Source organism: Protopterus annectens, chromosome 6.part0, assembly GCF_019279795.1.
Source record: "Protopterus annectens isolate FY-2018-M chromosome 6.part0, PAN1.0, whole genome shotgun sequence".
Taxonomy (NCBI): domain Eukaryota; kingdom Metazoa; phylum Chordata; order Ceratodontiformes; family Protopteridae; genus Protopterus; species Protopterus annectens.
Window position 1 is genome coordinate 1987954450 of NC_056737.1, and position 13402 is coordinate 1987967851.

The following is a 13402-nucleotide window of genomic DNA, read 5'->3' on the forward strand; positions in this document are numbered from 1 at the left end:
AGATTTACAGTGATCATTACGGTGGAAAATATGTGCAGTAGAGAATCTCTATCCCATACAAAGTAGTTCTGTCTCCCACTTGCAGTTAATCACTAAATAAAGATACAACTGTGTCTACTGTAAATGCAAGTGTGTAATTACTGCTGATACACATATTATGAATACGCCTGAGATAAAGTCCTGAAATTATGAAAACTAACTTCTGTTTGAAAATGTAAAAATCTTTTTGACCAGTGCTTAATCTTAATGTGCAGGTTTTGAACATCTAAACAACACATACAATCTCATCTGTAGAGAAAAGGGAGGAGAGGCTGAACAGTGACTAAATGAAAGGATTGTTTGGGGATGAAGGTGTTTAGGCCTGTCTAGTCTAGAATGGGTTCCACATCTTCTTTGGAAATTAAATGAATGTGCAATTATATTTGAGTCTTTAATAGCCTTGCTTGTCTTGCAATGCAGTGGTGACCTGCCCAGCACTGAATGTCTGTTTTACACCCAGACCTTACTGGGTCCATTTCCCCTGGAACCCCCAAATGGCTAAGATGATAATGAAAACAAATGAATGACTGAATGAATAAATGTTTTCTTCAAGGAATACTTTACAGTGGGAGTTTCTTCTTCTTCTTGGCGATTATATAAAGATGCTAAGAAGAAACAATGACCTAAAACAGTCAAAGGGAAAACAGTACGTTAAAGAGAGACTTTGGTTTGGCAAATGCAACAGGAAAGAAATGGTATGGCATGTCAAGGGGCAATGAACATTCTTGTGTTCTTGAGGTGATATTAGGCTGGAATGCTTAGTTCAAATAAAGGGTGTATTGGGTAAAGGGAGTTTACAGTGAAAATAAACATCCTGGAGTGGCTGTGAAAGGGTTGAGTTTATGGGCAAAAAGATCAGAAATACATAATAAAACAGATGGGTGCCTACTAGAACAAATGCTGCATGAGACAGATGAAGGAGCTACTAGTAAATGGAACACCTCCACTGTTTCTTGAACATTTTCCCTTTGAGAATTAGAAGGGTTAGCCTGTCATATTTTCTCTTCTAGGAAACCAAAGATCAGTCTATGTATTGAAGCTATAGAATGATCAGTAAAACATAGAACAGTGTAAGATATTAATTGCTTCTCTTTATCTACAGTCCTTAGGAGCAGAGGGTAAGTACACTGACAAAAACATTACATATAATGCTCTCTGTTGTGTAATTCAGTTTCAGATAAGAAACAGTAATACTGTACAGCAAATGGCAGCCTGAAAAGATAGAGTTAAACTGATTTTACGTTATATACATTGTCTATGTTAAAAATTTTACATCAGTGTAGAAAGTTCACTTTTTTCCCATAATTTTCTATAGCTCCATTCGTTCAGGTTACCATGGCATTTTTCCTTTCATTTTATATAGAGAGGCAGGTTTATTTCATATTTTACTCGCAGTATTGACAAGGCACATTTACTTTTCCATTCCTAACTCTAACAGGGACAGGTATTATGGTTTTCACTAGAATATGCTGGAATATTTGAGGGCTGCTTGATTTCCATTTTCATCTAAAGCAAAAAGAGATTTCCTGTTGATTTTGTGAGATACTGTACTGCAACAGTAGTATCATTTTCAGGACAGCAGGGTCAGCATGTTGTCACACATCGCAAACACTTCTAGGATGCCACCACACATGACATCATTAAAGCAACACATAATAACTATACTCCAGCAGAAGATTTATATGGAAAGCTCCAGACACCATTCCTGGTGGTCTATATTTCTGCTATGCAGAGTAAGGTTATGAATCTCAGTTATCAGCAAGCTAAAGAGACCCCCCCCCATAAGTAAATACAATGGGATAATCTAATAAGGAGTCTTTAAATCACACTGTAAAATTTGCAAATCCAAATATACTTAAACACAGTAATACTTACAGGCTGATTATCTTTAAGCCATTCGATTTCAGGTGATGGATCTCCAGCCACTTTGCAACTAAATACTATTCTTTCACCCTCATTTACAATCTGAGACTTTGGTTGTGAAATAAATACAGGAGCATTTGACTTCTTCTTGCTGACTGTCAGATCAAAGTGACATTTGACATATCCTGATTCAGTTTTTGCATGACATGTGATAATTCCTTCATCTTTAAAGCCAACCTTTTTAATTGTTAGGGTGTGATCATTCCCAGAAACTCCATGTCTGTATGCCTCAGAATTAACTAGCTCAACTCCATTTAACACCCATTTTATTTCACTGGCACCAGGGATGCTGGACTTCAAAGTAACTGTCTGACTTTCTGAAAGAGTCATTTTAGTTGTAGCAGCTGTAATTTCAGATCTTTTATCTTCTTCATATTGAATTTCTTTTTTAACAATATCTTCATAAATAATTTTTGATGTTTCTTGAGTCACTTTTGTGCCAGGCTCTTCTGTTACCTGTTCTGTTATTCTTTGTGGTGTAGTGGCCGATGTGCCCAGTCTTTCTGCTGAAGTTGTCACAGTACCAGATGCTAATTTCCCTTTTGGATGAGATGTAGGTGGTTCAGGAGATTTCACACTTTTTGGAGACTTAACTGATTCTGGAGATTTCACATGAGGTTCTGGGGATTTCACTCTAGGTGGGGATATAACAGCTTTCTCTTTGGCTCCTGCTCTACGAATAGTCAAAGTAAAATGTGCCTCTTGTTTTCCTCCCGAGTTCTCAACTACTACAGTGTAACTGCCTTCGTCAACTCTTTGAACAGATGATATCTCAAAAGTAGATTTATACTGTGTTGTGATAACCTGATAGCGTTTAGAAGAAACAATTGTTTGTCCAGCATGCAGCCACTTTACAGTAGGTGCTGGCTCACCATCAATATCACAGGCAAATCTTGCAGACTCTCCTTCAGAGACGGTAATGGATTGTGGTTTTGTCAGAATTCTAGCAGGTAGGGGAGTTTTAACCTCCTCATGAACAGATTTCCCTTCAGAGACTATTGTCTCTACTGCCTCACTTACTTTTGTTTTTGTTTCCTTCACCTCTGCTGTTGTTTCTGTTGCTGTTGTTTTTCTGATTGAGGAAACCTGGTAAACTTCTGTCTTTACCATTTCAGGAACAAGAGGTTTTGGAGGTTCTTCATCCTTACGGCGAGAAGAAAAGGTAGTATATTCACCTCCAGTTACATCTAATGTTGCATAGTCAGAAGCTTCTCCTTTGTAGTTTGAACATGTCACACGGTAAGTGCCACTGTCTTCGGACTGGCAGTCAAGGATTTCCAAGGTCAGAACTCCACTCATGTCTGTAAAGTGAATTTTGCTGCTTTCTTGGATTTCTATGCCATTATGATACCATTTGATTTCAGCTGCTGGCTTTGACTGAACATTAAGCGTGAATCTAGTACTGTGGCCACATGGCACACGATGTGAGCGCATTCTCAGAGTAATACGTGGTGCATGGTCAAGACTAAAAGGCTGCTGACTTACAACTTCATATTTCCTTTCTGTTGTCTTCTGACTCTTTAGAGCAGCTTTCATCGATTCATATCTAGAAAAGATATCGAATCGTGCAGTTCTCTCAAACCTAGATGAGGGCCTTTCACTGGAAACAGGACTTGGTGAACGAGGCCGTGTTCTTTCTGGAGTAGGAGATCTTCTTTCTGTTTCTAGTTCTACAGCAGGACGTACACGTGGCCTTATCAGTTCAGATACAGGGCGCATCAGTTCAATGTAAGTTGGTGAAAGAGACCTCCTACGTCTTAGAAGACGTGAGGCAGAAGGAGACTTAGTAGATCTAGTATGAATATGTTCTGTTACTTTTCCTGATTCTTCTATTTCTTCTCTTACTTCTGTAACTTGTCTCTCTCTTCTTGCTGTAATCCTCAGTCTTTCTTCATGTTCTAGGTGTTCAAGCTCTCTTTTGTAAGAAGTAAGTCTTTGAGTCGTGGCATAAGGGCGAAGCAGTTCTTCATCTTCTTTTTCATCCATTACTCTTAATTTTTGTTTTGGTGTCCTATAGGAAGCCCTATCATGACGTTCACGAAGTTCCCTGTAGCTTGGACCTACTTCGTGTTTACTTGGGATATGATATGTTGCATACTGAAAAGCTTCCTCTTCTTCTTCTCTTTCTGTTCCTAAATATACCCTTGGTGATACATGACGTAGAGTAGACAGCTCAAAACGAGGGGGGCTGCGACTTGGAGGAGATGCAGAATATCCCAACTCTAGTTCCTCTTCAAGGCGAAGTCTTTCTTCCTCTGTTCTTCTCATTGATAAATAGTCATCAACAGGCAGAAGTAACTCTTCATCTGACAAGTCACCAAGAGATCGTCTTCTTGGTCGGTAGTACATTTCATATTCTGGAGATGGTGTACGTTGACGAGCTGGACGCACTATTTCCAGGTCATCTTGTGAAAGTTTTGGTATACGCCATTTAGGTTTATATTGATCAGAAATACGTGGGAGAGGCATCACATAAAATTGCTCCCATCTGGACAGACGAATGCGTTTTGGTCTCTTTTGTGGAATTTTCTCAAGTGGTGCTGGCATTTCATATTGATCTCTTAACTTTCTGTACCACTTCATCTCTGATAAAGGAACAAAGTGCTTTATCTCTTGATCCTCTTCAAGTGCAGTTGGTGCAGTTACACGAGGTTCTGGAATATCATATGGCATGCGGAATACCTTTTCTTTTTTCTTTTTCTCTTCCTTTGAAATTTCAAATTCACCTTTTACTGTCTTAGTACTCACAGCTGGTTTGTACAAAACAGCAGCTTCTCTGAGAGCATCTTTGGCAAGTGGTGTTAGAGGAACAGCTTCAACTCCACCAAGAATTTCAGCCATTCTAAGAGTTTTGTCGATCTGTTTTTGAACATGAATTTGGCGTTCTTCCTCACTCTTATATTCTCGCTTGACATATGTCACACGTTCTACTTTTACATATGCTTGACAGCTTGAAGATCCTGCAGTATTTGTTGCAATAACTCTATAGGTACCAGAGTCTTCTGGCAAGGTTTCTCTGATATACAGAGCATAGTAATCTAAACCTTCATGTACAACTTCCATATGTGGCCCTAATGATAGAGGTTGGCCATCTTTTTCCCATTTTATTGTGGGGACTGGTATTCCAGATACCCTTAGTTCAAGACGGATGCTTTGTCCCTCTTTGCATTCAGCATTTGCCAATAAGCGTTTGAACATTGGCCTCATTGTATTATCTGGACCAGCTGGAGCAGGTGTTACTGTCAACCTAGCTTTGCAGCTATCCTCACCGTATCTGTTGCGAGCCATAACTGTGTATTCAGCCTCATCATCCTTTGTTACTTTGTGGATGATAAGCTGGTAGAGACCTTTATCAGTCTCAAAAGTGTATTTTTTATCATCTTCACCTGGTTTGATTCTCTGTCCTGATTTCAGCCATGTAACACGAGGTTCTGGATGGACTGTTATAGTTACACCAAATCGGACATCTTCACCAACATGTGCAGATTTATTATACAATGGTAAAGTGAACTCTGGTGGTCTCTCAAGAAGTCTTGCAGCATCCACTCTGCGCTTCACTTTCTTCACAGTGCGTCCTTTGTAATAATCATAAGGTTCTCTTACACCTTTAACAAACAGTTCAGCATAGGAGCTATCTTCACCATAGTCATTCACTACCTTACATCTGTAAGTACCATCATCCAATTTGCCAATGTCTTTAACATATATACTGGCCACTCCATCATGATAGGCAATTTCATATTTTTCACTTTCTTCTAGCTGTCTTACACCAAAGTACCATGTTGCCTCTGTGGACTGGTCATAGTTTTCAATCTTGCATACAAATTTGACATAACCACCTTCTTCAGAGACAGCATGCATTATCTGCCCTGCCAGTGGACCAATTTCAAATGGTGCAACTTTTACTTTAGCAACTGTAACACCCTTCTGTGATCTTACGGCACCTCCTAAAGAAATACGGGCTACAGAAACAACAACATTCCATTCCTTCTTTACTAGAGTTTGGTAGTAACGTCTATGCCTTAAGGTTTTAATAACTTTGGTGCTCATTTGCTCTGTTTTCTGCTTCAACCATGGATGTTCAAGAGCCTCAGCAGCACTCATGCGTGGCTTTCTTTCTTTTACCAAAAGGCGATCCACAAAGTCCATTGCTTCAATACTAATATCTTTGAATGCCTCATCATCAAAGTTATAGTCAGCACTGATGATGTTATCTATGATTTGCTGGTTAGTTTCAGCCATAAATGGATTAAGCCCACTCAGAAGAACATATACTAAGGTACCTACTGACCACATATCTGTGGCTGTGCTTACCATATCATGTTGATGTATCTCAGGTGCACAGTACTCAGGAGAGGTATACTGAATTCTAAGGTTATCTCCAGGTTTCAACTTTCTTGCCTGTCCAAATTCAATAATCCTAATACATGAGCTTCTCCTTGTAGTGTAAACAATATTTTCTGGTCTGATATCAAAATGACCAATGTTCTGGTTGTGAATGAACTGTAACGCATTGCATATCTGAGATGTGTAATTTATTATTTCTCTCTCACTCAGTTCAAAACCAGTTATATTAATGCGTTCAAATATGTCAACTCCTGACACAAACTCAAATATCATAACTAACTCTTCCAGACTTTCAAAGGACTCATGTAAGTGCAAAATATTTCTATGGCAGGACAAATTGAGAATTTCAAGTTCCTTCTTTACTAAAACTTGATCAGCACCCTTTACTTTCACAAATTTTGCCATGTATGTTTTCTTAGAGACATTTTCAACACAGCGGTGGACAATACTAAACTGCCCACGTCCCAGCTCTTCAGCAATCATGTACTTATTGTGCAGTTCCTTAGTAGAGGCATGAGGTGCTTTGCCCTGAGTAATCTCCAAGGTCTCATCCACTTCTTCATCATAGTTAATCATCCTTGTTTTATCTTCCCTTGTGACAATTGCATCTGTTGGTTCAGATGGCTGGCCTTGACCAAATTTATTTTCTGCAATGACACGGAACTGATAGCTGGTTTTTCCAAACAAGTTTACCACAGTATAATGAGAATCACGGGTCTGTGCAACACGGAGCCACCTTTCTGCTGTAGTGGCACACTTCTCAACTATGTAGTTTGTAATTTTGCTTCCACCATCACTGGCTGGGGGATTCCATGTCAAATTGACAGAGTCCCGGGTAATATCACTAACCTTAAGTCCTCTTGGTGGATCAGGTACATCAGCTACATCCAACTCAACAGTCTTCTGATCAATTCCAAATCTATTCTTTGCACACACAATATAGAAGCCAGCATCCTTTCTGTCTACCCCATTGGGGAAAACAAGTGATGTAAATGATCTTGTAACAATAACTTGATAGTGCCCATTAGTGTCAATGAGGTCTTGTCCCTTTTGCCACGTTATCACAGGATCAGGTTTACCACTGAATGGTATCTTGATACTAACCACTTCACCTCGTAAGGCATGAACAGCCCCCATACCTTCCAGGTGCTTAGGCAGGTGAATTTTAGCAGGAACTGTAAAACAGAAAAAATGACATTAGTGACTACATACACCAGTGTTTTTTTTAATATAAAAATAATAAAAAAGATTTGTTTGCTCATTAAACCAGTGTTCAGAAACACATTGTGAGTATTAAGCTAAAGTAAATAAAGGCTATTAATGACTTGAATACTAACCTTCAACATCTAGAGAAGCAGTTGAGGATATAGAGCCTCCTTGGTTGGTAGCTCTGATTTGGTAGACAGTAGCATCGTCTTCAGTAACATTTGAAATTACTAACTGATGATAACCACCCTTGAATTCCTGGATTTTTACCTTTTCACCATCTGGTAAAACTTCTTTACCTTGCTTGAACCATTTAACAACAGGTTTTGGATGGCCAGTAACCTTGCTCACAAAAGTAGCAATACCCTTGTATTTCACATTCAAGTTACGCAGATCTTCTTTAAACTGTGGTGCACGAACAGGTACATCAGACTTGGGAATAATAGGTTCAGACTCTTCACTCCATTCACTTTCTCCTCCAAGGTTTTCACACTTGACACGGAAGTCATATTCTAAACCTTCAATGAGACCTTTCACAGCATATACAGTTTCACGTATTTCACCAGTTGTTGCAACAATCCACTTGTTCTGTTTCTTTTCACGTTTTTCAAGAGTGTAATTTTTAATCTTGGCACCACCATCACTTACAGGTGGCTTCCATGAGACCACACAGGAATCTTTTGTTATAGCTGTTATAGTGGGCTGTCCTGGAGCAGAAGGTTTACCTGCGTGGAAGATATTTAATGGTTAACGGTCAAATGTTATTCTGATCCAGTTAATCTGTATTTAAAATATATATTATGCTGTACTTACCAAATGGACTCTTGATGATAACGACAGATGAAACCTCTAAAGATTCACTGATGCCAAAATGGTTTTGTGCAGATACCCGGAAATAATAGCCAGCATTTTCAATAAGGTTCACAATTCTGCAAGAAGTGCCAGAAATAGCAGAGGACACTAGCTGCCATGGTTCTCCTTCTTTAGCTTCACGCTTCTCTACGATGTAATTGGTAATAAAAGCTCCACCATCATCTAGTGGGGGTTTCCAACTTATTGCAGCAGAATTTTTCAGTAAAGCATCAACCGAAATTGGCCCTTCAGGTCTATCTGGCTTATCTGTAACATAATATACATTGGTTCAGTTATAAAATATTTCAAACAAAATCCATAAAAAGAAAAAAATAATAATAATTACCTTGTATCTCAACATTAAGTACAGTGTCTACTGTTCCAAAGATATTGCTGAGCTGCACTTTGTATTTTCCACCATGGATTTTACGTTGGACACTTCTGATGGCTACATGGGTGTAGTGCTCAGTATTTTCAATGGTTACATTGTCTGAAGTCTTCAATGGCTTTTTGCCATGGAACCATGTGATTGCAGGTACTGGACGACCAATATATACAACATGAAGACGAAGAGTTGTACCAGCTCCTACAACATATTTTTCCTTCAGAGGGAAACCTGGATGGAACTGAGGACTAGCCTCTAACAGCAATTTGCCACTGGTCTCAATCTCTCCAGCATCATTTGTAGCCCTGCATGTGTACAGGCCTTCATCATCTTGTTCTTCTGTTAGTACTGTTAACGAATGATTGCGTCCATCTGAACTCATTTTGTATTTACGACTCTGTTGCAGTTCTTTGCCAAAACGGTACCATTTTATTTCAGGAAGAGGCCTTCCAATAATCTGGCAAGTAAGCTTACCAGCCTCACCTAGCTTAGTAGTGACATCCTTAATTTCCTGTCTTAGGCCTGGTGCTTCTCCAGCTATAGATAGAGTAAAAAGAAAAAAAAAATAATAACCCTGTACATCTTTAATAAATATGTTATTTTCCTTACACACTTTATTAATTCAATTCTTAAGATTCTACTTGTCAGGCTATAACAGTTACCGCCATTAGCTGTATTAAATGTCTACAGATGGCTGAGGACACTGTGATGACCATCACTTTTTTCATCTCTCACTCGCTCTTCTTTCAGACACAGTGACTGATTATATACATCTCTTTCAATTTACAAAACACATTGCAAAGAAATATTATTACTATTACTATGCCTATAGTTAATAATGTATGAACAACAATCAAATGTTACTACCTGCTATACTTTTAATTGTATGTCTAAACCACTATGCTTATGTAAATATCTTATGCACTCATACGTTATTGTCTGCTATATTGTTATAACTGAATGTGTAAATATCTTATGTATAGTATGTTAGCAATTGTTCTGGAGCTTTTTTCCCTGGGCCTCGGCTGAAAACAGACAGCTCTGTCCAGTCAGACCTTCCCAGTAAATAAATGAAAATAAAATAAAAATAATAAATTCATAATGTTGTAATTTGGCTTCCTAACTCTACATCATACTTAGTGTGAAGTAATTATCCCTTTTATATGTTCCTGAAATATAATACAAACTATTATGTTTCAGTTACAGAGATGGAAAATAAGTAGCATGCATCTGTAGCTAATTCTTAATTAACTTTCACTGTAAGTTTGAACCTCTATTTCTACCTTCATTTATGGATGCATTTCAGTACTGAACATTTTTGCAATGTGAAATCTACTGACTGCACTGGTAAAGTTCCTCAAAGTGCTAATTAATTACAAAATAATTCTTGACTCTAATTTTGTAACATGCACTTTCAAATTTCTTATTTATTTTTAAAGTGTGTTCTGTTTTTGTAGCTATGCCCTCAGTGCTATTCTCCTATAAGCACTGTACATTATGACCCCACAACAGGGATAATGTCATAAATTGCTTCCCTCAGAGTCCCACTGTACTTCTTTTGCTAGGTCTTCTGGTCATCCTTTCTCCTTTCAATGTATAATATGATATGGAACTTAAGGTAGCAGTATCCACACTACATTCTAATATTGCAGCATATCCACTGTGATGAGGCTGCCAGTCATTTTTTTGCTTTATGACTTTATAAGACATAAGGCAGGGAAAATCTGTTGCCAGGCTAGAGTATTCAGGGCTAACCTTAATAGTTTAGGAGCTCCTAGCATAAATGAACTTTGGATCCTCTATAGACAACTGCAGAGAGAGTCAGTGACACAGCTTCAGAATCGATGAAACTACTACATGCCCATTTCTGGCTGATATTTATCTGGTGTGTCTTTGAATTATTGCTTAATTTAACCTTATCCGCAGCATAGCCAGAGCAACATCAGCATTTTATGGGGGAAAAGAAGGTGATAGTATTCGGGTTATTTCTTATTAAATCAATAATGATTAACTATTCTTCAATGACTGGTGAGGTTGCTTTATTTTTCTAGCCATTTTAAACTGAGAATTATTTAAAAATAAAAATGAATATGGTAAACTTGTTATACCATGTGTCAGGAGCAACTACATAGTTTACTGGTGTCAAAAGTTAACTCTGTTGTCACTTCCAGGAGCACAAAAGGAATGTTCTGCAGTAATATTTTCTATCAGTGAGAGAAAAGATTTTGAAATAAAGTTAACCATCTGCCAGGATCTGCAGGATGGAGTACAGTTATGTTGGTGATCTCCTGGTTTCTTCCAGTGCACCAAACCCTGCCTCTGTAACTGTTCAGGGAAACAGAATTACATCTGTATGCTCAGTCTTTCCCTTGCCACCCATCCTCCTTTATCAAGCACAGGTCTTCAACTGTGTTGAAGGATTGGACTTGAGTTGCTTATTTGACTAGTACATTTTAATATGTATTCCAAATACTGGCTGTATAATTATAATTTTGGGATGTCAAGCAAAAGCACTTAATATAACAGATCGTTCTAATGTCACATCCTGTGCTATGATACTTTATAACAACAGCCTAGAATTCACAAATGTGGTTCATAAATTTGGTTTGTGTGGTATCGAAGAACAGCCAAGGCAGGGCTAGCCACATGGCGGTCTAAACTTTGGCTCTAGATGACTGTCACTGTTGAAGTGACACCCTGACGCCATGTGTGAAAAATGGGGAAAAGGGTTGTAGATGGATGGACACACATTTGGTTATTTGTATGTCCACAAATATATGATTTTCATTTTTATTTTAAACAAGAGCCACTATTTAATTAAAAGACATTCATCTAAAATCACTGTGTGACAGCTTGAATTTATCTTACCTGTCAGTTTAGTCTTGATAGCCATAGCAGTTCTACGAGGCCTGCTAATTCCTGTTTCATTTTCTGCAAGCACTCTAAATTCATATTCAGTTGCTTCTTGAAGACCACCCATTGTAAATTGCCTCTCTTTGCAGAGTTCCTTATTGCATTTCTTCCATGAACTCTCACCAGACTGGCGATATTCAATCCAGTAACCAAGGATCTCCTTACCGCCATCACATTCAGGACGCTCCCAATGAATAGCAATACTGTCTTTGGTTACAGAGATGATATCAATTTCTCCTGGTTGACTTGGTTTATCTACAATAAACAATTACATGTAAATAGTACATAATTTCACATGCAAAGCCATAAATGAATGCTATTAAAATGACTAAAACCATTTCATACCAAATGGATCTTTGCATAAAACTGCATCTGATGCTGGACCTGCTTCACTGAGACCAACGTCATTTTGTGCAATGATGCGGAACTGGTACTCAGCATCTGGTACAAGACCTGTAACTGTGTACATTGTAGTAGTGATATGGGTCTTGTTGTGTCTAACCCATTTATCTGTTGACGTTTCTTTACGTTCAATGAAGTAACCAGTGACACGAGACCCTCCATCATCTCTAGGCCTAGACCAAGAGAGACTGACGGAACTCTTTGTTACATCCAATATTTCTGGTGGGTTACTTGGAGGTTCAGGTGGGCCTGAAAGAAGGAAAAGATAAAATGTGTAAGCTTTGATTATGTGATCTTGCAGCTGTAAATTTCATACAGTTATATTCAAACTTTTTAAAAACTCTGTACATCTAAATAATCTAAATATAGAAAAGTATTTGTGAGTTTATCTAGAGTGAAAGTACACTTACTTAATGGTGTTTTAGGTACAACTGGTTCCTCAGATTTTAGTGGTTTGCTTGCACCAAATTGGTTTTCAGCAGAAACACGGAAATGATACTCCACACCTTCTTTAAGACCTTTGACAACCAGTGATGTGTCTTTTACTTGGGAATCAATTGTATACCAAGCAGCTTTAGGCACTTCACGCCTCTCGACAATGTAACCAATAATATCTGAGCCACCATCATCAGCAGGAGCTCTCCAGCTTACTCTGACAGAGCGAGCTTGAATGTCATCAAACTCAAGTGGTCCTTCTGGTGTATCTGGTGGTCCAATCACTTTGACCTTAATATACACAGCTTTCTTTCCACATTTGTTTTCAAGCACTAAATCATAAGTACCAGAATCACTTCTATCTGCTTCTTTGATCACAAGTTCAGTATGAGTATCAGAAGTTGCAATTAAAGCTCTCTTGCTCACATCACGGCCCTCCTTTGTCCATTTGCAAATAGGAATAGGCTTTCCTTTGATTGGAATGGTTAGCTTAACAACTCCTCCTTGTCTCACAACCAAGCCTTCCTGGTACTTTACATCAAGTTCATAATCGGGATACTCTGAAAGAAGAAAACATGAAAAATATAGTTAGCATAAAAAAGTAATTTAGTTTCAGTTTGGCAAATTATTTAACAAATACTCAATTAGTACTGATGTGGTATATGCTGACATAATACTGGTCTGCATTTAGGAGATAGGCTTTACATCCTGGGGATACATCTTTAGGATACACATACTGAAGTCTGTGCAGAATAAGGATCCTGGCACCCTAACATCATCTTGTGATAGCACGTGCTAGTGTCCATTTTGGCAAAGCAATCTCAATGATGCAGGGATAGAAATCCATCTGTAGCAACCCATGTTTGCAGCTAGACAAACAGCAAGAGGAAAGGGTGTTTT

The 13402-nt window shown here is 38.3% G+C and overlaps 1 protein-coding gene across 26 annotated transcripts in view; it reads right to left on the reverse strand.

The window, feature by feature from the left end:
* The window catches only part of LOC122805019 (titin-like), a 759244-nt gene that overhangs the window by 45002 nt on the left and 700840 nt on the right, over positions 1–13402 (reverse strand). For all 26 annotated transcript variants that reach the window (XM_044075290.1, XM_044075281.1, XM_044075295.1 and 23 more), the window contains 7 exons: positions 12478–13062; positions 12011–12316; positions 11621–11920; positions 8714–9289; positions 8329–8634; positions 7647–8240; positions 1915–7484 (listed from right to left, as the gene is read on the reverse strand). In XM_044075290.1, coding sequence (XP_043931225.1) covers positions 1915–7484; positions 7647–8240; positions 8329–8634; positions 8714–9289; positions 11621–11920; positions 12011–12316; positions 12478–13062 — 8237 coding nt within the window. The remainder of the gene's footprint in view (positions 1–1914; positions 7485–7646; positions 8241–8328; positions 8635–8713; positions 9290–11620; positions 11921–12010; positions 12317–12477; positions 13063–13402) is intronic.